General features: G+C 38.3%; 1 protein-coding gene across 1 annotated transcript in view; it reads left to right on the forward strand.

Annotated features, from left to right (window-relative positions):
• The first annotated feature begins 1,357 nt into the window (after positions 1–1,357).
• Positions 1,358–26,138, forward strand: part of LOC122806146 — a 256,706-nt gene continuing 231,925 nt past the window's right edge. The window contains exon 1 of the mRNA XM_044076383.1: positions 1,358–1,718. Within this exon, the coding sequence (XP_043932318.1) occupies positions 1,358–1,718 (361 nt within the window). The remainder of the gene's footprint in view (positions 1,719–26,138) is intronic.

A 26,138-nucleotide genomic window follows, 5' to 3' on the forward strand; every position in this document is an offset into this window, starting at 1 on the left:
AACTTAAATCCTTCCCAGCATAATGAGTGCCTGTTTTTCCAGTTAAGTGTGATGTAATACTTTATTAACATGAAAATGGAAATTAAAATTCTAAGTTGTACCTTTGATAGTCCAGGAGGGGGGATATGTAACAGTGTAAATTTCCACGACAAAGGTAATTTTTCGTAGCCTATTTTTTCTAACTGGACTCTTAGGGCACACCAAAGTTTGTATGAGCATTTACAGATCCAAAATATATGTAGGAGATCATCTTTTTGATTTCTGCAGAAATGGCATTGAGGAGAAGAGTTGGGGTAAATTTTATTAATTATGTTAGGGGTAAGATAAGCATTGTTCAGTAACATAAGCTGGGTGTAATTGAGCTTTTTAGGGGTATAAGATTGGAGCTAGTCTTGATGGCATTCGATATTTGATTGTGGGAGAAAGAGGGATCCTGTTTCAGCCAGTAGTTAAGAGTATATAGGCTTTTTTGTGTTTTAAAAGACATAATGATTTTGTAGGTGTTTGAAATAATTTTCTTTTTGATGAGGAGATGTTTCCAAATTACTTTGCAGGAGGAGATATCTTTATCTGATAGCAGAGGGTGGTCTAAGAATTCATGGGATAATTCCATGATTTGTCTTAGTATAATTGTATACTTTTTGGGAAGATTCATCTTAGTTCTTATATGTGATATCTTTATTTTATTTTATTTTCATCTTTTGACATAAACATACTGCAGAACTTGGATTTTTTTTTAGTATTCATTATCTACTATATGTATGACACTGCTGTGTGTGTGTGTTTTTAATATCAGATCACGATTTTACCACAAATGAAGCTAATTGAATGTACTGTAGAGATTTTATTCTTTCTGACCAAAACATATAGTTTAAATTGCTGTTGTGTTGTTTTATGGCAGTTTAATGTGGTTAAAGTACATTGAACTAATTTTAATATGGATTTGGCTCACTGGTTGCTTTGCTGTGTGGATGTTTTATACTGGCAGTTCTTTAACTTCTGTCAGTTATAAAAGAATTATAAACACATTTCAGACTGTTTTATTGTGACAGCACATTTTGGCAGAGATTAGTTATGTGAAGACATATTTATTACTATGAACTTTTAAGTGCTTATTGTGATACATTATCCAGTATTGTCAGTTTAGTATTCTGCCTGGTGTTCTCTTCCCAGGCTTGATGGATCATAACTCTGGTACCCCACCCCCCATCAAATTCAGTTACACCTAAAAAGAAAAGCCAAATTAAAATATACTTCAGTCTATGGTTAATGATTCTGTTGGGGCCACTACTCAGCCCATAGACTCTTTACCTTTTGTCCTGCTTCCCTCTAGTATAACTTTGCTGGCCACTATAGAATGGGGGTTAGACACATCCTCCAGGGCTCTTCCAGTACCTGGCACAAGTATGGAAAATCCAAACCTATAGTTGCAGGGGTTGTTAGCAGCAAGATACCCCTTACCAGACATAGTATTCTTTCTCTCTCCCCAGATATTTTACTTGGTAGTGAAGTTCATAAGAAAAAGAAACAGAAGCTTAATCATACATCTGATAATCAGATTGTAGATGTTTATAAGGCTGATGGGGTTTTCTTAGTTAAGAGTGTAATGCAGATAGCTAATTTTGGTGGTCGTCTTCTCATACATGTCTCTAGTGCTAGTTTGGCTACAGACCTTTCTGTTGCTTCAGAGAATGATGAGGAATCTGATGAGGAAAGTGGTAATGTCCTACTTAACACTGGGTCCATTCTGCCTAATTATTTGAAACGTGTACCTGAGCTTAAGTCCAAAGAAGTGTTCACTTTTCCTCAGATGATTACTAAATTTAGTGATATTTTTGCTTGGGAACAATTAGGAACTACCCCAGAACAAGGCAGGGTGTATGTATGACCTTATAGAGGACAAGATGCCCAATTCTGTGGCTATCACTCCTCTCTTACCAGCCTTGGAAGATGTTTATAAAGCTGCCTGAAGGTTCCTGCAGCCCCAAAAAGACTCAGAGAAAATATAGGTTCTCATTTGACTGCTGACCCAGCTGTGGTCTTCCCCATCTGCCTGTTCAAATAAAAAGTCCTTTGCTTCATCTAATGCAACATCCCCCTGCTAAAGATGGAAAATGGTTAGATCTTCAGAGCAAAAGATATCGCTTTCTAGTAATCTGGACAATCTTTATACTCTTATTCAGTAACCAAATTATGGAATGCACTACCCCTTAACATTAAAACTACCTTAAGCCTCAAAAAGTTCAAATTCAAACTAAAGGAACACTTACTAAAGGCAATCATCTTTCCCAGTTCAAACTCAAGCTAGCATCCCTCTCATTTCTGCACTTAACTCTTCCTGTCCACTTTTTCCCTACTCCTCCCCATCCATGCTCAAGTTAACCTAACTATCCTCCTCCCACCTTTTCTTTTCCCCTCACTCATAAATAACAGTACTTCAATCACCTCTTATAAAATAGCACCAATCTTGCTCCATTTTTCTTTCTTTTTTTCCCCTAACCTCTATCCTAATATTACCTATATAACTGTGTAACTTTACTTACCTTTCCACCCTAACTCTTTCACTGTCTCCCTGCTAATAATTCTTATAAATCTTTGACTCTCAACTTTCAGGTACCCAATAGATTACTATTACTGTCACTTTTCACTTTCTTCCTACTAAATATTCTCACTCTACAGAGCCTTAATGATCATTTTGCACCTTTCTGAACATAAAGTCTTTCCATCAAACATTGCTGCACCTTTATAAAAAAAATCATGTCTGAATGCAAATATGAAAATGACTGTATCAATGCAAAAATGCAACAACAAATAATTAACTCTAGCATTCATGCAAATATGTTTGTGTATAGACCCTATGTGGCCCATGTATATTTTTATTTTGTATCTTCTTTTCATGTTACTATGCTAATGAAAATATATTTCTGCTTACATTTCATGAATACTGTTTCTGCCATTATTGCAAAAAAATATTTTTCTTTCATTCTCTGTATCTGGAGCTTTTCTCACGGGGCCTCCACTGAAAATGGATTTCCAGCCCAGATGGACTTTCCTGGTAACCAAATGTCAAATAAATAAAATAAATACATTTAGCCTTTAGAATGTTAAATTAATCAAGGCTATATGTGTGTGAATTTATTTTACAGTGCTTGTACAGTTTGGATAATTTTGCTGCATCCTTACCTGCAGAGTAAAAACCTTATAGCAATAAAATTGTTTCTAATTTGACTCTGGTTTCAAAACTTGGTTTAAAAGGTGTGCTGGAAATGGGCAGTTACCGTCTCGAGAAATGCTTCTTCTTCTGTTGTACAAAGACAGTATGCTTGGTTATGTGACGAGAATGTCTCTGATGATTTAAAAGCCAAAATTTTGACTGCACCTTTAAGTTCTGAATTGTTTTTTGGGTGCTGTGTTATGCAGATTCTCAAACAGTGAGATGAAAGAGGCAAATTAATACATGGGGTATCTAGGATGTTTCATGTACTTATCTTCTCCCCAAACAAGGTGTTTTCCTTCAAGGGGCAGAGCAAACAAAAATCCCAGCCAAACAAAAGTCAGGGATCCAAAAGGAAATGACAGGAGGATGATTCTTCAAAACCAAACAAGAGAGTTCCTTTGTAAAAAAAAAAAAAAAAAAAAAGGATCAACCCTTGCAAAGTAATAACTATGCCAAGTCACAGAGTACCCCTGTCCCCTTCTGCCCTTCCTTCTTAGCCTCCTTCCCCAGGTTCTCCCTCATCCCTGCAAACTGGTCACAAATAGTCTCAGATAAATGGGTTCTGAGAATAGTTCAGAGAGAATGCACTTAGTGAATATAAAATCCTCCTGCTTTCTGAGGAATTCTCCCACTTCCACTAGACCAAAGCGGTTTCCTCCAGTGCAACCTCATAGAACCAGTGCCTGTGTTACACAAAGGCAAATGATTTAATTCATAAAATTCTTGGTACCAAAAAGGAGCACTCCTGAGGTCTTGTCCTAGATTTATCATATTTAAACACCTTTATAAAACTTCTGAAATTCAAAATGCTCACCTGACAGCTGGTCTTAGCATTGCTTCCAGACCTGTTTTATGGTGACTGTAGATCTAAAGGACGTTTATCATATTCCTATTGCTCTCAGTTTCAGGACTTTTGTGAGATTTGCAGTGTCTTGCTTACATTAAACCAGTTTTCTGCATAACCCTTTGGGTAATCCACTGCACCTCAAGTGTTTATAAAGTGTCTGGCCCCAGTGGTTGCCTATTGCAGAACCCTAAGCATGCACATTTTTTCTTATTTAGACACCTTGCTGATTTGTGCTGATTCTATATACAGATGCTTGGAGTCCTTTGATAAGGTCATATCCCTCCTTTCCCACCTGAGCTTCAAATTGAACCTTCATAAGTCCTTCCTCACACACACTGTCAATGAATTATTTTCATGTGGTGTTCAGACACACTAAAAAGGATAGCATTCCTGCAGAGAGACAAAGTTTTGACTTATCAACACATTTTTTGAGTATTTCTCTCTTCTAGATGTGGCCACAGTACAAGTGTTCCTCAACACTCTATGCTCATGTCATCAATGATCCTCACAATACCACATTCAGTGGTACTTGAAGAATTATTGGACCCTGGCACCTCCATCCTTTAGATTTCTAGATACTGGAATTTGTGAAATAGGAACTGCAGTGGTGAATGGAACAACTGTCTCTGAGTAGAGGTCTCTCTTCCTCTCGTTAGACACAAGCCCAGTCTATTCAGATGGGCTTTTCAGATTTTATGTGGGGAGCAGTGTCCATGGGAGTTTAAATCCAAGTCTTGTGGGGTCCTCAAGTTACACTAAAGAATATAAATGTAAAAGAAATGCTAGCAGTGATTCATGCCTTTAAAGTTCTTCACCACCTATGGACTCAAGTCATCTTCTAGTAGCCACAGACAACACTATCCTGATGTGGTACCTGAACAAGCAAATGGGTAACAAGGTCATACCCTCTTTGCTGGTTGGCAGTGATGGCCTGGGAGCTGGCTCTACAGTATTCTGTCAGAACAAAACACAGCTGCAGACAGACTGAGCAGATCCTGAACAAAAACTCATGAGTGGATGCTGCATGTAGGGGTCTTCCATGACTTAGTCTAGTTCACCCGCCTCCATTTAAATAGACAACTGAAAAAATTCTGTTACTCTTACCATGGCAAATCTTTTCCAGAGAAGGTTAAGTCTCAGTCAACTATGGCCGTGTCTTCTTCAGTGGCATATTGGAAAGGGGTGAACTCTAGAAGCATTCTAAAAGCAGCAGCCTGGTCCTGCATTCATACCTTCACAAAGCACAACAAACTTGATTCCTTTTCATGGTCCAGAGCAGACAATCTTAGGACCATTCTCCAGGGGCTCCTGGATACTTATCATTCCACCTCCCATGTATGGTAAGCTTTGGCAAGCTACCCAAAATGTCATTGAAACAGTGGGAATGAGTAAGATTAGTGCAACTGCTTCCTACTTACCTGTAACAGTAGATGATCAGATTCCTCACTGTCTTAGTGGCATCACCTATTTGTTATCTCCAACACTGTATATAGCTGAGGCGCATTTCAACCCCTTTGATTCAGTTGTTGTTGGTTTTGGATTTTATATGATATAGTAATTGGCTGCAAATTTACTCTTGCTAGATGAATCTAGCTTCAGGTACTTTCATCCCCTTCTCTGTGGAAGCAAAAAAGGCCAAACCCACTTCTTGTGGCAGCTGAAGGCTTCCCTCTCAGGATATGCTTCACCAATCAGCTGTCACAAGAAGAGAGAGGGGGGGGGGGAGTCTGAACTCTTGAAAGTTGGCCAGTACTGAGTTACCTTGGCAGACAACCCAAAACTCCATTGAAGCAGTGAGGAATTTGAACTTCTACTTTAACAGGAAAGTAGGCCTTCTGTCTAGAACAGGCTTTGCTAAGAACATTCTCCAGGAGCTCTTGGACCCTTCCCCTTCCACATCCCAGTTTTCCTAAGCTGTGGTATTCTACCCATATAGATTAAGCTACTACAGCAGTGATCAATATGAATAACATAATACAGTTAAGTAAACATAAAGCAGTAGATGTTGAAATGACTACTGCTGCAGTAGTCGCTCCATCCCCCTTGTTTTTGGTGTGTGTTTTATGCCAGGGTGTGTACCGTTTTCCTACCAATATCCCCTCAGTTGGTATAAAAACTCTGAAGGGCTTGGTACCCAAACCTGTCTTTTTAATCAGCTCAGCTCAAGCTGGCTAATGAGTTTAAGAACAAAATTAAACAATATAATTTGAATAGAGAAGAGAATGAATTGTTGACAAAGTTATGGAGAAATGAAAGGTTGAGATTTATGAAACCCGACAAAGGGGGAGGGATGGTAGTAGAGACTACTGAGGATTATAATGCTAAAATATTTACCATGTTACAGGAAGAAGGTAAATATGAGAGTATTTCTAAGAATGAAGTTAACATCGCACCTAGGAAAATTCAGTTAACATTAGAAGATTCCTCATTTCAAGGAGTCATACGTGAAGAGGTTTTTGAATTCCTGATTAACAACAATCCCAAAGTACCTATTGTATTTGGAATTCCAAAAACACACAAAAACATCATTGATCCCCCTTATAGATTAATAATTACTAGTCAAAATAGTTCAACATATTCACTTGGTGTATTTATTGACCGAGTGGTAAGAAAATCTTTAAGAACTGTTGATTATACTCTCAATGATTCCTTGGACTTTGTAAGTCGAATAAAAAATTAGTATTTTCATTGTGATACTTCTTTTTCTACTATTGATATTGTAGACCTTTTCACGTCTATTCCCCACGAAATAGGGTTGGAATATTTCCATAGAGTTTTATTGGAAAGGACTTCATTATGTAACACTATGATGAATTTTGTGATGACATTGATGGAAATAGTTTTGAAAAACAACTTCTTCTTTTTCGAGGGGGAATTTTATAGACAAATACGTGGTGTTGCTATGGGTACTAGCTGCGCACCTGTGTTTGCAAATCTAGTTATGGTGGGTTGGGAGGAACATTATATACGTAAGACTCCCTTTGTGGACTGCTGGATCAGTTATCTAAGGTTTTTGGATGATATTTTTATCTTGTGGAAAATAATGTTCAACATGAAAATTTTATCAATTACTTAAACAATTGTTGTGAATATTTTAACAGGTAACTGTAATGTTGATAAGATTGATTATTTAGATGTTACATTGTCAAAGAATGTGGAAAAGAAATGTTTTGAATCAAGGATATACAGAAAACCTCCATTTTCCAATGATTACTTAGAATGTATGAGTAGCCATCCATTGTATATCAAGAGGAATATAGTGAAGGGCCAAGTGGTCCATATTGCAAGGATGTGCTCGAATTTAGAATTAGTTAAGTTAGAAATGAGAAATTGGTAGCTTTTTTTTTTTTTGTAGAAAGGAAGTACCCTTACAAATTTGTGCTACCCATTCGTCATCAAGTTATAAGTGAATGGGGGGGTAAGATATAAACCATTGTTGGGTGCTAAATTACACAATGAAAATGAAAATAACACTCAATCTAGAGGTGATTTTACCCAGTCAATGGTTATCACTTATAGCGAGAACAGTAACAAGATAAAATCTATTTTAAGGAAAAACTGGTTACTGTTTAAAGGAAATAAAGAGATGGACGAAATTCTTGGACCAGAACCAACATTTGTATTTAGGACCAAAAATAATATGAAATTTTTATTAGAACATTCTATTTCTAAACCTTTTACAAGTACAAAAGATACGATGAAATGTGGTGCCTGTGAATATTGCAGGCACATTATGACATCCCCAGTAGGTCACATTGAAGGGACTAGTTTTGAAATTAAGATGGCAAAGGGTAACTTAACTGTAACACAAATGGGGTGGTGTATATTGCTGTTTGCCAGACCTGTTTCCATTTTTACATAGGTAAAACTGAGAGGATGCTGAAAAAGAGGATATACCAGCACCTCTATGATATTAGAAAACAGGATGAAAATAATGGGTTATATAGGCATATTAAAACCAACCCTAATCACACTTTTCTTTTTGGAATTCTGAAAGTTGTGCCAAAGGATATAAGGGGTGGAGATTGGAAGAATGACTTGCAAAGAGCTAAAATGAAATGGCAGCTATGTTATAATTCTAATGTTACACCAGGTTTAAATGACTTTATCTCTCTTAAGCCCAAATTAAAATATAGGGCACAAACATTGTGATTTTAGGGTATATTAACTTCAGCATTAATTTGTATACATATAACAAAATCAGAGTGTTTTAAAGTATGTATTTTTTAAAAAATTTATTTGCATAATTTATTTAAATTTTATTGTAATTGGTTGATACATTTTTAAATAGAGAATGTTCATTTATTTTCACAGTTCTGAAGAAGTCTGGATGGACGAAAGCGCTTGACTGTGGATATTGTGTTACTGTGGAGTTACATTTTATTTTGTATATGCTGCTAATGCTGTGGAGGTTTTATCACATCATGGAACAAATTGTGTTTTCATCACTCGAGTGAATTCCTTGTTTTTCCAGCATACAGTGAGTGTTCTTAGTGTCAGTTTGTTGTTTCTCTCTGTGCCGATTTTCGTTTCATACTTACACAGCTGTGCTTTACTTACTCATCCATATAGGCTTTTCTGCCTTTATTTGAACAAGCTTATCTGGCTGATTTGAGGTCCTCAACATGAAAGACTGATTTGCTTATTTCTCTGAATCCTTACGATAGCATCTGAGTTACAGACCCTTACTGTGATTTAACCCTGGCTCATTTTCCACAAGGACAGGGTTAATTTGAAAACAAATCCTACCTTTATGCCTAAAGTCATCTCAGGGTTCATGTTAAACCAGACTTTTCCTCTCCAAGTCTTCTTTCTTAATCCAAGTAATAAGGGAGAAAAGATTCTTCACTCTCTGGATATACACAGGCAACACCTATACTACCTAGACAAAACTTTACCTTTCTAGAAAGATGACCACCTGTTTGCCTTCTGTTAAGGTAATAGGAAAAATTATTTTGAGATGGCTGTCATGTTTTTTTTTTGTTATTGTTTTTTTGTTAAACTTGCCACAATAGGCCATTTACAGGCCAGTTACAGCTTAATCTACAAGGGCACTAGCTGCCTTGGTGTTTTGTTTTGTTTTGTTTTTTGAAAGGGGTGGACTCTAGAAATATTCTAGAGGCAGCAATTTAGTCCTCTGTACATACTTTTAGAAAGTAGTGCAAACTGGATTTTTTTTCAGATCCAGAGCGACTTTGCTTGGACCATTTTCCACTGGTCCTGGAGTCTTTGTTTATTGACCTCCAGCCCTTTTCTTTTCTTCTCTGAACTATGGTAATCTTCCCATGTAGCTTAGTGGACTGCATCAGTGATCTGCAGTACAATACAGTTGCGTAAGTAAACTTACCATAACAGTAGGTGTTTTAATAGATCACTGTTGCAGTACTCCCCCTCCCTAAACCCCTTTTTTGGTTTTCCTTTGGTGCTTCCAGGGTGTGGATTTTATCATCCCTTTTTGTATATAGGTACTTTTCCATCGCTTCCTATCATGTTTGCTCTTGCCTCCCTTCTGGGAAAAAAATGCTGTGAAGCTTTTTTTTCTTCAACTGTCCCTTTTTGGAGCCTGTTTGAGTCCCTGACAGTTGGAATGCATGGAAGGTACCCAAAGCTTTGTGAACTGGCCAGTCACTGGGAGTACAACCCATATATCTTAAGCTACTGCAACAGTGATCTATTAGAGAATGTACTATTATAGTAAGTTTACTTTCAGAACTGTGCTTTCACTACAGATCAGTTGTTTCTCTCTCTCCCTCTCTTTCTGTGTTTTCTTTACATTTTATTGTAACATCAGTCTTTGTATGTGCAGCTCAGAGTGTAGGTAATTATAGGCAAGATCACTTTACCATCTCCTAATCCAACATAAACCCTGCAAAGACTTTTCTTCAGGCCAGGCAAGTTCTTCAGTACCGTAAGTTGGAACTACTAAACAGAAAAAGTTTAATTGTTCATATAAACCAATGTCCATAGAAGATGTGATACTGTTGGTCAGTTGTGTGTTTTTTAGCCTGGGCTAGCTATGGTGCTCTGCTGCTTAATAGTCTGTCTCACATCAGGTCTTGCCCTTTGTCTTCCGTCTCACTTTGTGGTGGGTTGTTATATACTCTTAACAGTTTCAGTGAGCTGCTTCCTACTTCCTTTTTTCTTTTGCATGGTTTTATTAGACTGGCTGCTGGAAAAGTTGATTTAAGGAAGTTTTCTACACTGTATCCTGTAGTGGAGTGATTTATTTCAAAAAAGAATATGCTTCAGTGGTCAATTGATGTATTTCAGAATGTTCATTTGTTATTTGATGCTATTCACTGTGAATATAAAAAGAGGCGGGAATGCAACTCTAAAACCTAACAACCCATTTCTCCTTACTGATATTGTGCCCTTTATTTCTGAGGATGCACTTAGGGGTATGGTTAAAAGAAAAGGAGAAGCTTTTTTATTCAAAGTAATCCACTGTTTTATTCCTGTAGCCATTTTGCAGGCAGACAGATAACCAGAGTAAATTGTACATGTTCTCAAATTCAAGTAATACAAATGCAAATCATTCCTTCTGTGAGCTTTAAATTGTCCTATTTATTCAAGGCAATGAATGCTTTCATCTATCAGATTTCATGAGATACAATGTTTCTTAATGAAAAAAACATTACAATTAGAGTTGTTAATCCTAAATAAGCAGATGTAGCGGAGAGCAGCTCATATGTTTCAGGGTAAGGTTATGTTTCTTAATTGGTTAATAGCCAGGCCAGATGATTAGATGGGAGAACAAGTCCCTAATTAGAATATTAGTCACAGATTGGTTAGGCTGTTATTCACCTCCATCTTATTATTAAGTGAAAAGACTCTTTCACAATGCTGTTATAAAAACAGAAAAATGTTTCCAGTTTAAAAAGTCCTTTTTACAGAAAATGTCTAGCTATTGAAAAATCTTTCATTTTTACAGATTCACAGGAATAAAGTATGTGTTAGAGTTGACATAAACAGTAAATCAGACTTGCTCACTTTTACAGGGCATCCAATGCTGTCTATCTATATGATTAAACTTTCAAAAATCAAAATAGGGTGAATAAAAACAAAATAAGGATGCCCGTTTTTACTATGCAGGAATTAACTAATTGAAAGATATATCCAGTATTTGTGTCTCATCATCCAGCTCATTGGTTTATAATGGAGTTGCTGCCAGTGTGTTTTTTATAGGGTGCTTGCTTTTCAAATGGGGCTGGCATGAGCTGGTGTAAGATTTCACGTTTCAGTGACAGTCCTAGAAAAGTGATCTTTTACAGACAACTGAGCTCCACCAACTCAAACATACAGGATATCAGTTTAACGTATTGTCTGAGGAATGGCACATTGAAGGAGTGCTATGCCTTTCGGCTTTTCCTGGCAAGGGTTCATCACAGTGGATCACCTGTCTGCTACTGATTGGCAGTGGACTTTTAAGGTGTCAAGTTGCCAGTCTGGTGCCCAACCTTCAAAGAAGACGCACACATACACTGAGCACACCTACCTGCATGTCTTTAAAATTCAGTCGACCGCAAAGAGGACATGCAGACTCTGCACAGAAGGTGCTCCAGCCAAGAATGAAACCAGAGAGCCTCTTGCTTTGAGGCGACAACGCTAACCTCTGCAAAACTGCAGCCACTGTGCTTCATTGCAGTGTTAGCAATCAAATCAGCTGGAGTGCAAATAGAACCCACAGTCTTCCAGTCATGTAGCACCAAAGACAAGTGAGCTACACCTTGAATCACTGGCACTAACATCTGACTCATATCTGATTTTGTCTTGTATTTAAACACTGAGCCATGAACTTATTTTTTTCTGATAAACAAGAATTACTGTCAGTTGATAATGATGCTCACTAAAGTTTCATAGTTCTTATTCCCCAGAAAATGCATGTCCATGCAACACTTGTTGTTCTGTTAACTTTATAAATTAATTAGAGCTACCTGGTACGTAAAGCTCTCAGCTGTGAATGAGATGCTTCCTATAGTCAAAAATTCAGGGTTTTTATGCTTCCACCTCCATTTCCCTCCTGTGTGACTTTGAGCAAGTGATTAAACCAGACAATGCTCCCGGGTTGTTCCTGGAAAAGGCACTTTGCCCAGTGGGTTTACCTGGTTAAGAAACAGGTAAAATAACATATTTAAAAATTGTCCATTTTTCGACATTTATCCTCCCATTATTTTTAACTTTAAGTAAAATCATTTTTTAAACAAGAAACAAGAAGCATTTTTATTAGATTATCATTTACGACATAGGCAATCATACATTTATATAAATGAAAACAAACCATATTGACATATTTTCAGTTGCAAACATTAAGCATCACTTATAATCTATCCAGTCACTGTCAGTCAAACATTACAAATCTCATTCACTTCATGCCTTCCTATAAACCTCATTCCTTCTCCAGAACATTAGATGTGAAATTGTTCAATCTCGCCGTTTGTTCTTACACACGGGTTCGGAGCCGATCCTCGGCTCCGAGTCGGCCGCATCACTAGCTCGCATCTTCGAGAAAGCTCGAGGCACAGTACTATCCCATGATCCTCCGGTGCAAACCCTCAGATCTAGTTTGCCGCTAGCAGCAGATCACATCGAGAGGCTCGGGCCAGTAGAAATTTTACTAATTTTTCTTGTTATATACTGATAATTTTTTTTTATTTATCTTATACTCTTTATCATAGCATTTGATAGCTTTATTATATAGTAGTAGTTTGACTAGTTTAGGTAGTTTGTTACCTTAAAATTCTTAGTAAGGGCCTTAGGCCATTTTTCTCTGTAAGAATTTACAGTATTTAAAAAGTTGATAATTTTTTGCCTTTAACTTTTTGTATTTGTCATATAAATATATATCTTAGTGTGCTGTGGTGTGTTTTACAGTTTACATATATATATCACTTATATTGTAGTGTAGAAAATTTTTCTTAAGAGTGCTGTCTTTTTTTCTGTTAAAAATGTCAGAAAAGACCAAAAGTGGTTTTAAAAGGTGTCAGTGCGGACAGAAGATGTCCATTACTGACAGCCATTCATCCTGCGTCTACTGTCTTGGCCCTCTCCACTTGCAGGAAGACTGTTCTATCTGTCATTCCTTTAGTGGGAGGGTCATGCTGGAAAGACGCAGGAAGTTGGTTGACAGAGGTTTGATTAAACCTGAGTTTCAGGAGGCCCTGGACAAGGCTGAACAGGTTTCGAAGTCTTCAAAGGGGTCGAAGTCTTCAAGAGTGTCGGAGCCCAAGTCATCGGCTCCAAGCACCTCTTTTCAGATTTGGACACCGGCTCCTATGACTTCGGTGCCGGGTGTCGAGACCTTATCTCTGCACGAGGCTCAGGTCTTGGAGCCGGTATCAGAGGTACCACCGTCTACTATCCTTCGCTCGGTGACGGCTTTGATCCCTTCGACCCGTTCTTCGAGGCCACTCTCCAACTCCGATGTGGACCGAGTGGTACAGAAGCTTATGGAGAACTCGGCTTTGTCAAAATTAATCGAGGTTTCGTCCCAGCTGGTTTCGAAACTCGAAGCTATTCCAGTTCCCTCTACACTTCCTCCTCTGAGACCCGTCGAGTCATCGGTGTTAGGAGTCGAAGAACCGATGATTGTAGAGCCCTCGGTGCCGAAGCCTCCAGTAGTGCTATCGGCTCCGTTGACCTCGACTCCTTCGGAACCAGCCGGTGAGTCTCGGAGCCGAACATCTTTCCTGGGTTCCGGGGGGGATAGTCGAACTGAGATTTCGGTTCCGACTCTTCCTCTCGGTGCCTCGGCTCAGATCAGTTCGGATCCGTCCTCGGTGTCGGAGCCCGTGGTTCCAATTCCGGAGAAACAACCTCCTTCTTCGGATCAGGTCGGATCTTCGGGTCGGGGCACCGGTGCCTTTGACATCATGAGGAAGGTCTTGTCTGATCAGACACGTACTTCATCGGTATCTTTATCTCCTTCCCCAAAAGGTCCGCGTTCTGCTTCTGTGCCTTCGGTACCTACCAAGCGTCGAGACCCAATGCCTCAGAAGTCCCCACAGGGAGACTCTGGTTCCTCAGATGCATCCCCAGAAGCTTCCGCTGAGGATGTTCTGAGGAAACGACTGTGCAAGAGGAGGCACATAGATTCCCTACAGGAATCTCTTACATCTGATACCGATTTAGATGAAACAGAAGGGTCCCCACAGTCCACCTCTGAGGATATCTCATTTGCAGACATTTTGGAAATCCTGAAGCAAAGAGGGGACTGGCAAACCCTTACCCCTTCTGCGGATGAATCGGTCTTACTGAAGGCATTTGGGGCTCTACCTTCTACCTCCTGGGTGACTCCACCCTTTGACGATCTTATGGCTCTAATAGCTCGGAGGGCTTGGGAAACACCTGATACAGTGGAACCAGTCCCTCGTAAACCCAACAAATACATGGCAGCTCCCCAAGATAAAGCCTATCTTATGAAAGGAGTTCCCGTAGACACTATGGTGGTGGCGGCGGCCACTAAGAAAGAGATGTCTGAATCATCTTCCTCTGTCCATCCTCCTAATAAGGATTCTAGGACAATGGACAGATATGGGAAGCGCATATTCAGTTCGGCGACTTTTTCCATCCGATCGCTCAACTACCTTACGCATTTCACATGTTTACAAAGAGATCTCATTAAGGAATTAGGAGATACTCTCCAGGGCCACACAGATGCTGCTGTCGCCGAGAAAGTGACAGCGCAACTTAACACCCTAAATTCCATAGTCAACTCGTCCATGAGGCTGATTTCATACGCAGCCGAAGGATCGAGTAGAGCGGCAGCTTCAGCGATTGCCCTGAGAAGACAATCCTGGTTGTGCTTATGCTCCTTTGCGGAAGCCTTTAAGTCTTCCTTTGCCAACGCCCCCTTTGATGGTGCCTCCTTATTTGGGCCCAAAGTAAAGGAGACTCTCATGAGGTGTGAACAAGAAGGGAAGACCCTGTCTGCTGTAGGGGTCCGTTTTTCCATTCCATCTAGAACCTACCCTAAAGGGCAATGAGGAGGAAAGATGTGGTTCCGAAAGACTCAGGGATCTTTTCAACACACCCAGTGACACCCACTCCAGAGGCAGAGGAGGGGGAAGAAATGGAAGACGCCGCCCAGCCGGCAGAGGGGGTCTGCAAAATCAGGGTGACAGAGAGACCTTCTCTGGAAAACCCTTCCAGCACTCCTGAGTGCAGGCCCGGCTGTCCTACTCTGGAGGCAGTCGGGGGTCACTTGGCTTTATACCCAGAGGCCTGGCTAAATCTTACATCAGATTACTGGGTAAAAAGCATAGTTACCAGAGGCTACAACATCCCCTTCATAAAAATACCACCAAACTCCAAAAAACTCCCAGATGTTCCACCCAGTCTGCGAGACCAAGCAACCATAGAGATAGGAAGGTTGCTCGAAAACAGAGTCATCCAACCAGTCCCAGTGGACCAAATAGGATCCGGAACTTACTCAAGGTTCTTTTTAGTTCCAAAGAAAACAGGGGACTGGAGGCCAATCTTAGACCTCAGCAAGTTAAATACCTTTGTGAAAAAGGAAAAGTTCCAGATGGTCACGCTTCAGTCAATCCTCCCTTTTCTGCAAAAGGGCGACTGGATGTGCTCTATAGATCTCAAAGATGTGTACTACCATATCAAAATGGCCAGGGCATCCAGAGATCACTTGCGCTTCCGGCTGGGAGCCAGTCATTTCCAGTTTCGCGCTCTGCCCTTTGGTCTCACCTCAGCCCCCAGGGTGTTCACCAAATGCATAGCAGTAGTAGCGTCTCACTTGAGATGAAAGGGATTCCGGGTGTTTCCTTATCTAGATGACTGGCTCCTTTCCGCCACCACCAAGTGTCGTCTTCTACAAGCCAGGGACTACACCATCAGTCTTTGCTCTTCACTAGGCATAACGGTGAATTTTGGAAAATCGGTCTTATCGCCATCACAGCGTATCTTATTTATAGGAGCACAGCTAGACACTTCCCTGGCTCAAGTTACTCTCCCCCCATCAAGGGTATCAGACCTCAGGCATCAAATTTCACTCCTTCTTCACAACAACAGAGTTCCTGCATGACAAGTATTAAGAGTGCTAGGCTTGATGGTAGCCTCCCTTCTTGTAGTTCCTTTAGGCAGGATGCACATGAGGATCCTTCAATGGATGCTATTCGCCCAGTGGTCGTATCTACAGCTTCCATTGTCTCATGAAATCTTGATCACGAATTCTTGCAAGAAGGATCTCTTGTGGTGGATACACAGTCAAGAGCTAACACTAGGATGACCCTTTGTATTACCCAGTCCGGTAGCAACTCTAACCACGGACGGTTCCCTGATAGGGTGGGGGGGATTCTTTCAGGGACAAACAGTCCAAGGTCAATGGTCCAACTTGGAGTACAATCTGCACATCAATGTTCTAGAGCTGAGGGCAGTGTTTCTAGCGTTGCAACACTTTCACAAGTCCTTACCTCGGGGAACAGTGACAGTTCAGACAGACAACATGTCAGTGGTCTGGTACATAAACAAGCAAGGGGGAACCAGATCTTACCCATTATGCAGAGAGGCCCTCAGAATTTGGCAATGGCAAAGTCCACCGGACGCTTTCTGATAGCAACGCACATGCCGGGGACTTCCAACGTAATCGCGGACAGGTTGAGCAGAGCCATCCTGTTCCCCCACGAGTGGTCCCTCAAACCTCAAGTGGCGGAAGAGATCTTCCGCAGATGGGGCCAGCCTTGCTGTGACCTGTTTTCATCCCCTTTGAATGCCAAATGCAGAAGCTACTTTGCCCTGTTACCCACCCCAGGGGATGTCCCCAGGGACACACTGGTATACGATTGGCCCCCGGGTCTCCTTTATGCTTTTCCTCCTGTTCCACTAATTCCCAGGTTTTTGCAGAAAGCCAAATGTCTGGACAGGACCATAATACTGATAGCCCCATTCTGGCCTCGACAAATCTGGTTTCCTTTCCTTCAATCCCAGTGGAGGAACCATGGATACTGGACCCGGAGTCAGACCTGTTGACACATTTGTCGGGAGTTCCTCACACCTTCCTCAAGTCCCTCAAACTGACAGCTTGGCTGCTCCGCTTCCCATCTTAGCCAGGTCGGAGTTACTATCTCCTGCAGTACAACAAATTATTGTATCTTCTCACAAACCATCTACAAGAAAATTGTACATCAGCAAATGGAACTGTTTTGCGCACTGGGCCTCCAAACAAGGTATAGATCCATTCAGGGCCCCAGTACACAAGATACTAGATTTCCTCACCTCACTTTTTCAAGAAGGAGCATCAACATCCACTATAAGGGTTCAACTGGCCGCTATATCCAATTTTCATATTGGCCATAAGGATGGTTCTCTTATGTCCCACAGGCTTTGTAAAGCCTTCATGAAAGGTACTTTTCATCTACGTCCCCCTTTTCGTAATCCAATAGCACCTTGGAATCTTAATCTCATGCTGTCACAACTCATGTTGCCCCCTTTTGAACCAGCAACCACAACTCCGTTAAAATTTCTTTCGTGGAAGACACTTTTCATGGTTGCCATCACTTCCGCCAGAAGAGTTTCAGAGTTACAGGCTCTATCTATCCGACCCCCGTACATGATTTTTCATCCAGATAGAGTAACCTTGCACACCAATCCGTCCTTCCTTCCGAAGGTTTGTTCAATTCAGAACATCAGTCAATCTATTGAACTGCCTACCTTCTTTAAAAATCATTCCAATAAGCTGGAATACACATTGCACAAGTTGGACGTTCACAGACAACTAAGATTTTACTTACATAGAACAAAAGAGTACAGAAAGTCAGATCAACTATTTGTCTCATATGCTGACCAAAGAAAAGGACAGGCAGTAACGAAGGTTACCTTATCCAAATGGCTCTCAGATTGCATAAATTTTGTATATGCTGAATCCAAACAGCAACTCCCTTTCAAACCCAGATCTCATTCTACAAGGGCGATTGCTACATCTTCAGCCCATACCACTCATTTGCCCTTAGATACCATTTGTGCAGTGGCAACTTGGGCAAAACCACATACCTTTATCACCCACTACAAGCTAGACAAGAGCTCCAGGGACAGGGTGACGTTTGGTTCCACTGTACTCAGGAATGTTCTCCCTTGAGCCACCCGGGAAAAAGGAGCTAGGGACGCTACCCGTGTGTAAGAACAAACGGCGAGATTGAACAATTTCACATTAAGAAGTTATGTCTTACCATAACGATCCATGTGAATTGTTCATCTCGCCTTTGTTCTTACATTCCCCCCCTCCATCCCCCATCCTACGGTCTCGGAGAACGGTTTTCAATTAGATTACTTTTCAGCCTTTTCTAGGTATGGTTGGCATGTTATTAAAATCAGTAATGGCATCTTTTATCCTCTACCTGGCAGTAGGGTTCCAGACACTTTGTAGTATCTGTTTATAAGGGTTTTAGACACATTTCTAAAAGGGATTCTTCTGGTATAGCAAACTAGATCTGAGGGTTAGCACCGGAGGATCATGAGATATTACTGTGCCTTGAGCTTTCTCGAAGATGCGAGCTAGTGATGCGGCTGACTCGGAGCCGAGGATTGGCTCTGAACTCGTGTGTAAGAACAAAGGCGAGATGAACAATTCACATGGATCGTTATGGTAAGACATAACTTCTTATTTGCATGTACTTTTCCCACAGTTACCATTTTGTCTATGTAATTTGCCCTACCCATTTCTAAATATCCCACTTACAGTTGTTTTATCTCTGCTACTATATTCACTACTTCTAGTACAGCCGGTTTAGACTTTGATTTCCATTTTCTAGTAATTGCTTTTTTGGCATACACCAGAATTAAAGTCAGCAAGCCCTTGCTCTATATAGGCAATTCTGATTCTATATCACAGCATAACAAATCATTTCCTTAGTTACACCAATTTGCTTACCCTGTATTTCTGATGGAGTAGTCTGCAGGGATTCTTTAAAGTCTGCCAACTCATTACACTCCCAAAAGATATGTTCCCAATTATCTCTTTCTTTGCCATCACACCTCCAACATTTGCAATCTACCTGATGAAAAATTCTTTGGGGTGTAGAAATACCTATGCAAACACTTATAAGTAAAGATCCTAAATCTTTAGACTTTTACATATTTGGGAACTATACATATATCCCCCAACAGTTTCTTTGTGAATTGCTTATCCAGTCTGTCTTCCCAAACCCTTCTAACCTCCTCTGATTGTTTCTTATGGTTATCATAAAATATTTTATATGCCCTACTAATTATCCCCTTTTTAACAGCAGCCTCTGTTCTGGATTCCACTAAAACTCTACCAGTACTGGTCTTTTCACTGAAGATCACTCTGTTTCTTTCTGTTTGCCTAAACTTTGATACCAGTCCGTGATAGGGAAGGCAATCTCTAACCTGCAGTCCAAATTAGTTATAGGCCTCTTCTCATTCTGTTACCTTTTCCCTCTAATTATTTGCTCCCAATATCTTGGTTCCTTTGCCAGGTTTCTCCAATACATTCCAGGCCTCTCTTGCCTATTTTTTGTACCCTTAATTACAGTCATCCTTATCTATAGAATTTCCTTTCTCCATCCTCATGTTTGCTTAGTTCTTACAATATTTTCTGCCACTTTATAATGTTCTGTATGGTTCTTTTTCTCCTGTAAGGCTCTGCATCCAAAATCCCAGTCTCACCTTGTTTCTTGAGCTTCCACCCTAATTTATTATCATCCCTTTCCACTTTGAATGATAGCTTTCTGCTTGTGCTATGTGTATGGGCCTTAACTGGGTAGCTCTGAAATGCCCCTTCAAATCAGGTAATCCAAAACATCCTTGTTCTGTTAGAAGGATCAACGTATCCCACTTGACTCATGCCCTGTTCTCCTCCCAGATAAAGTCATTCAACTCTCTGTTAATTGCCATCCCTAACTTCTCCTTTTGTTGATAAAAATATGCTAGACCTGTGTTTAAAACTAAAGGAACTAAAACCAATGTTATCATTTGTATCTTACTATCCATATCCATAGAACAGAGCTTCCAGTTTCTCAGTATTTGAATCATCTTTTTGTTTAGTCTCTTCCCACATATCCTTAGCTGCCATAACAGAATGCTTTATAATCTATACTCCTAAATATTTCATTTTATCATGTCCCCATAAATATGAGTATTTCTGAAACTGTGGGGTTTCATAGTTTACAGCTATCACCTTTGTTTTATCTTATTAATTTTGCATCCCAAAAAGAATTGAAACTGTCTCAGAATGTTCTACAACACTAAAATGTCCTTTTCTGATTTTATCAGCTATAAAATAATATCATTTGCGAATAAAGCTAACTTTTCTTTTTTTACTCAATTTTTTATTTTGATTTAAAACATAATGATTGTTTACAATTAATAAATATTCAGCTTATATACAATATTTACATTTAGCCTGACAAATAGATTAAGATAACAGATCTATGTAAAAACAATGATGCTGATACATTATATTTAAATTATCAAGAAGAATCTGATTCCAATTGCAAGGTGTCAATTAATGTCAAAACTTTTCTCCATGGGTTATTGACTAATGGCTTGGGATGGATTCTCAGTTATTTAGTTTTGATCTCCATTAAAACAGACTTCTTCAGTAGACATAAAATTCCTCCATGGTGGGCGCTGTGTTGCATTTCCATCTTTTGGTTATACATTTTCTAGCTATTGCTAGTATAGTCCATATTAAATACAAATCCAATTTCTTGAAGTGGGGATTATTGATTACATTCAGTAAAATTAGAGATTTTGTCAAAATAAATTTATCTGTATAAAGAGCTTGTAAAAATTATTAATCTCATTTCAAAATGTTCCAATACTGACACGATTATAAAAACATGGGACTAGTCTGCGTCAGCTGATTCTTTGCATCTCCAGCATACATTATTACTTGAGGTGTTTATCTTTGAAATTTTCTCAGGTGTTAAGAAGGATCTATGTAGATATTTCCATTGAAATAATCTCTAATATTGTGAATGGAATGTTAATTTAATTGAGAGCAAGATATTTGTTTTATCTTCTGTTGATATGGGAGTCTGTATACCTTTAGCTAAATATTGTCAATAGGATACTTTAGGAGTTGTCTCATAAGCAATTAATATATTATACAAGTATGATGACTCTTTTTTTGTATTAGTGTTGTTATAGATAATTTCAAACAACCAAGATATAAATTTAGGGGTATTTTTAAATGACGAATTGTTTACTATTCTACATAGATCCTTAGAATATGATAAAACACTCTGCAACATTAGCCAATCGTTAGGTGTTAATCCATAGCCTGAGATTAAAAGTTGTGTTTCAAAGACTTGTTGTTTTTTTTATACAAGTAAACCAGCATATTAAGTTCATATTTCCCCATGAAGTAAAAATCTATGTACTTTATCAGGGACATTTCTTGTAATACTGAATGGAGTTAATAATGCAAACCAAAGTTTTATATCTATATTCATATTGACATATTTTCTAAAGGCGTCAAAAATATGGTTTATTAGGTTTAATTTGGTTGGTTTTGCTATATTATATTGTAGACTTATACTCAAATAGTACCACATTATATTATCTTTATCTGTAACTATAAGGTTTTTTGATAAAGCATTTTCATTCCTTAATATTATGGAATGTAACCATTTCCAATTAGAAGAATATTTAGGATTTACCCAATCTATCGCAATTTTAAGTATAGAAGCCCTTATGTATGTTTCAATGTCTGGAAATTTTAACCCCCCCTTGTCCCCAATGTCTAATATGATGGGAATATGCCACTCTATTTTTCTTTGGATAACATAAGAACTTTAAGAATATTGATGTAATTTCTTTAAGCAGTCTTTTTTTTCTGGTAATAATATAAGAGCCTGGGCTATATATATTACTTTAGGTAGTAAGATTATTTTTATCAACTGCAGTCTGTCTTCAAATGTTATAAACATATTGTTCCATTTATTTACCAACTTTTTTAATTGATTCTGTAATGTTTGAATAATTGGTATTTAGACTCTCTACCATATCTTTACACAATACAATCCCCAAATAGTCTAAGGCTGGAACTTGCTTACCAGTAATATGATTTATAGATACATGTACCTCCTGATTTTTATTTAACAACAATAACTTTGATTTTGATTTATTAAAGTAGAGACCTGAGAGTTTTTGAAAGTTTCCTGTTGATAAATCTACTTAATCCAATACTTCTTTAGAGTTAGGTAAAGTGAGAAGCACATCATCAGCAAACAACATTATTTTGGAACTATAATGATCATATAGATCTATCCCTCTTATTTTTGAATTGCTACATATTAGGATTGCAAGAATTTCTATAGCTCATGCAAACAAGATAGGTGACATGGGACATCGTTGTCTAGTGCCTCTAGTGATCTGTATGGCTTCAGAGGTAAAATGGCCTATTTTAACAAATGCTAAGTTATTCTCATAAACTTTCTTTATAAATGTGATAAAAGAGAGGGGAACATCAAATACATTCAAAAGTTTAACTAGATAATCCCAGTTTAAAGAATCAAAGGCCTTTTCTATATCTACACCAGTTATCAGTGCTTCTTGATTTTCTCTATTTAAATAATCAATTAATGTTAATATCATTTTGATATTGTCATGTGTTTGTCTATTATATATAAAACCTGTTTGATCTTTATTAATTATATTTGACAGTTGGACTTTCATTCTGTTAACTATAATTGACATAAAGATTTTATAATCATTATTAAACAAAGATAAGGTCTATAATAATTGCAATATTTAGGGACTTTATTTTCTTTTAAGAACAGGGGTAATTAAAGAATATCTCCATGAAGGGGGGATTATTGCTAAAGATTGGACTTCAAGAAAGGTTTTATGTAGGAGGGAAGTTATCGAATTGGGAAATAATTTATAAATTTCTGCAATTAAACCATCTATCCCTGGTACCTTGTTAGATTTACTTTCTTTAATCCTGTCTAAAATTTCTTTCTGTGTTATTGATTTTTGCAACTCCAGCCTTAGCTCTACAGAGATTTGTTTTTTTAATTTTGGGGGTTATATTATCTAGGTTGCAAATTTCATTTATACTTATTTCACTTTTATGGTGTTCTGCATAATGATATTTAAAAGCATCTAAAATGTCACCTATGTCTGAGACAATCTTCCTTTTTCCTTCATGTAATATGCTACCAATATTATTAGTTTTTGATTACATTTTAACTTTCATAGATAGATTATGCAGATGTTTTGGAGAAGTAGCATAAGAGTTTATTTTTAATCTTTCTATGGCTAAGTTAGTTTTATGGGATAATATTTCATTATATTTTTTATTTGCTTCTTCTATTTTCTTTTTTGTTTTCTGTCTCTCATAAGTTCTTATTGGATTTAAGTAATACAAGTTGATTTTGTAATTCCTGTAATTCTGATTCCCATTCTTTAATTTAATTTTGTACCAGCTGATGGTTTTACCATATATATAAGCGTTTAATGAATTACATACCATAAGTATATTTGTTTTTGGTTTGTAATTAATCTCTAGAAAAAACTGAAGTTCAGAAGTTAACCAAGGTTTAAATTCTTTGATTTTTGTAATGCATGAAGGAATCATTGAAGTAATGACTAATAATTTAAACTGTGTGTGAATTTTCAATACCAGGGAGTTATGGTCTAAAAATGGACATGGCTATATCGAAAAAATTAAAAAATTTTAGAATATAAATCTTGAAAAACATATATTTTATCAGTTCTGATTTGGGTTCCGTGTTTATAGTCTTGATGCAAGAAAAGTAATTAGATCCTATAGCATCATAAACATCACTTAGTTTAAACATCTCTGTCCATTTTTTTAATAGTTTAGCTGTGGATGATAGGGGGATTTCTTATTTGTGGTTTATGTGACATCTGTAATACAGTTCAGGTCACCTCCTATGATTATATTGCCTTTCGAGGTAGTTATAAAGAGGTCTAAGTGCTTCTTAGCTAATCCTACCCCCATACCAGGGAACCAATATAAATTCACTAAAGTATTCTGTTGTTGAATTTTAATATAACTATAGTTATGAGTCCATCCCTATCCACATATTTATAGATAACTTCTGGATTCAATGAGGTCTTTTTCCATAGTTTTGTTACTCCTATAGTTTTTGATTTATAAGAGGATTGAGCTAGTATTCTGTAATTATTAGGATCCAATTTAAATGTGTCATTTATTTTAAAATGGGTTTCTTGAAGAAAGACTACTTGAGCTTTATTTAGTTTTAGGTATCTCAATAAGTTAGATCTTTTGTTTGGGTTGTTTAAGCCATTAGTATTTAAAAACACCAAAGTCAGTTCCATGTCAGGATTTTTTTAAGTTAAAAAACAACTTTGTATTAATAAAATCATAGATACGTAAAACTCCTCCTGCATAGTTAATTCTGTGTTAATTAAAGAGTTCCTAATTATCTTAATCAGCATTGTTTTGTTTTTTTCATAAGGTTTGATAATAAAACATTTTTTGTCAGGCATTTTAAAACTAGAGAAAAAAAAAGAATAAAAGCATATTAACAAAATTGCATATCTATATAAATCTTAACCCACACTAAACATGGAATGAAGAACATTCCTAGTCTAACAGACAAATATAAATCTGTTAGACTAACCTTCCTAACCAACATCTTAGTCTTTTTGAACCCATACATTTTTGAAATATAAATTGAGTAACAGGTGATGTTTACTTTTCATCCATTCAGACTTTAATTTCTGTTATAAATTAAATTAAGTCAACATCAAACAATTGTCATCAATGCATTGCTAAAGTAAATGTGACTCATCTCATTATATATAAGAAACAAACATGACAAGAATTCTTATAGGTTCATAGGTAGGTGCTAGGCTATTGGCCCTAGGGCCTATATAAGCCTAGCCAAAGGTACCCTGGCTTTCGCCACCCAAGAAAATTATTTTCCTGTGCCACTGTCAAGCAGAGCCACAGAAGTGATCCCTGGGGTGAATTTCCTATCTCCCATCCAATCATCAATGGAGGACCTTTGTTTGATATATATAGTAGTTTGTTCCAGAGTATATGAAGTCTCTGGGACAGGAATCTATTCCTCGAGTTTAGGTCCCTAGAGCATGTAGTAGAGGAGGGATTGAGATTTCTTTAAGTGGAGCATGTCTAAAGCTCTGGGTTTGACATAGCTTTGTGTGTGTTAGGCAGAGACGCCTCTCTGAGAGATATGCAATGAAGTAAAAGCTAGTTTTTTTTTTGACGGTCTGCATAGGGCATCTCTTTGAGGCCGGTAATCCTCTTTGTGAGGTATTTCTGTGGCTTTTCCAGTTGTTGTAGATGTCTTGTGAGGTACATACCAAAAGGGGCATTGTAGTCTATAATGGGTCTAATGAGTGACAAGTAGAGGGGAACAATGACCTCTTTTTTCCTGGATGAGAAACCTTTTGTGATGAGGTGTGCCACATAGAAGGATTTCCTGACTACTGTGGCGATATGATTATCAAAGGAGAGACTACTGTCCACCTGTGTTCCAAGGTCTCTTATCACACATTCAGTGTTAAGTAGGCTACCACCTATGTGGTAGTTCATGGGTACTGAGTTTTTACCAAAAGGAATGACAATGCACTTGTTGGCATTGAGCTTGAGGCCATGGCTTTGACACCAGGCATCTGTCTCAGTAAGGCCCTTTTGTAGGATGTCCACATCTTTTGGAGTTTTGATTATGGCTCCTAGTTTGCAGTCATCTGCGAACTTCATTAGCCAAAGACCTTCTGTGTTGGCCTGTACTTCAGGGAAGTAGATACCAACCAGGAGAGGACCCAGGACTGAACCCTGTGGTACTCCACTTGTCACTGGTCTGAAGCTGGATTTGGAGTCTGGTATTTTCTCAGTGTGGGTTCTGTCAGTGAGCCATTTGGCAACCCATCTTGTGACATAGGGATTTATACCTAGTTTAGTGTGTTTATCTATAATTCCAGAGTGAGGGATGGTGTCAAAAGCCTTGGCGAGATTTAGATAGCCTTTGTGAACCACCTTACCCTCATCTACGGCTTTGGTGACTGCTTCAAATAAGTCTATCAGGTTTAGGAGACATGATCTGCCTTTTACAATCCCGAACTGGGTGGGGTCCTGAGTTTGGA

The sequence above is a fragment of the Protopterus annectens genome, chromosome 7.part0 (genome assembly GCF_019279795.1).
Source record: "Protopterus annectens isolate FY-2018-M chromosome 7.part0, PAN1.0, whole genome shotgun sequence".
Taxonomy (NCBI): domain Eukaryota; kingdom Metazoa; phylum Chordata; order Ceratodontiformes; family Protopteridae; genus Protopterus; species Protopterus annectens.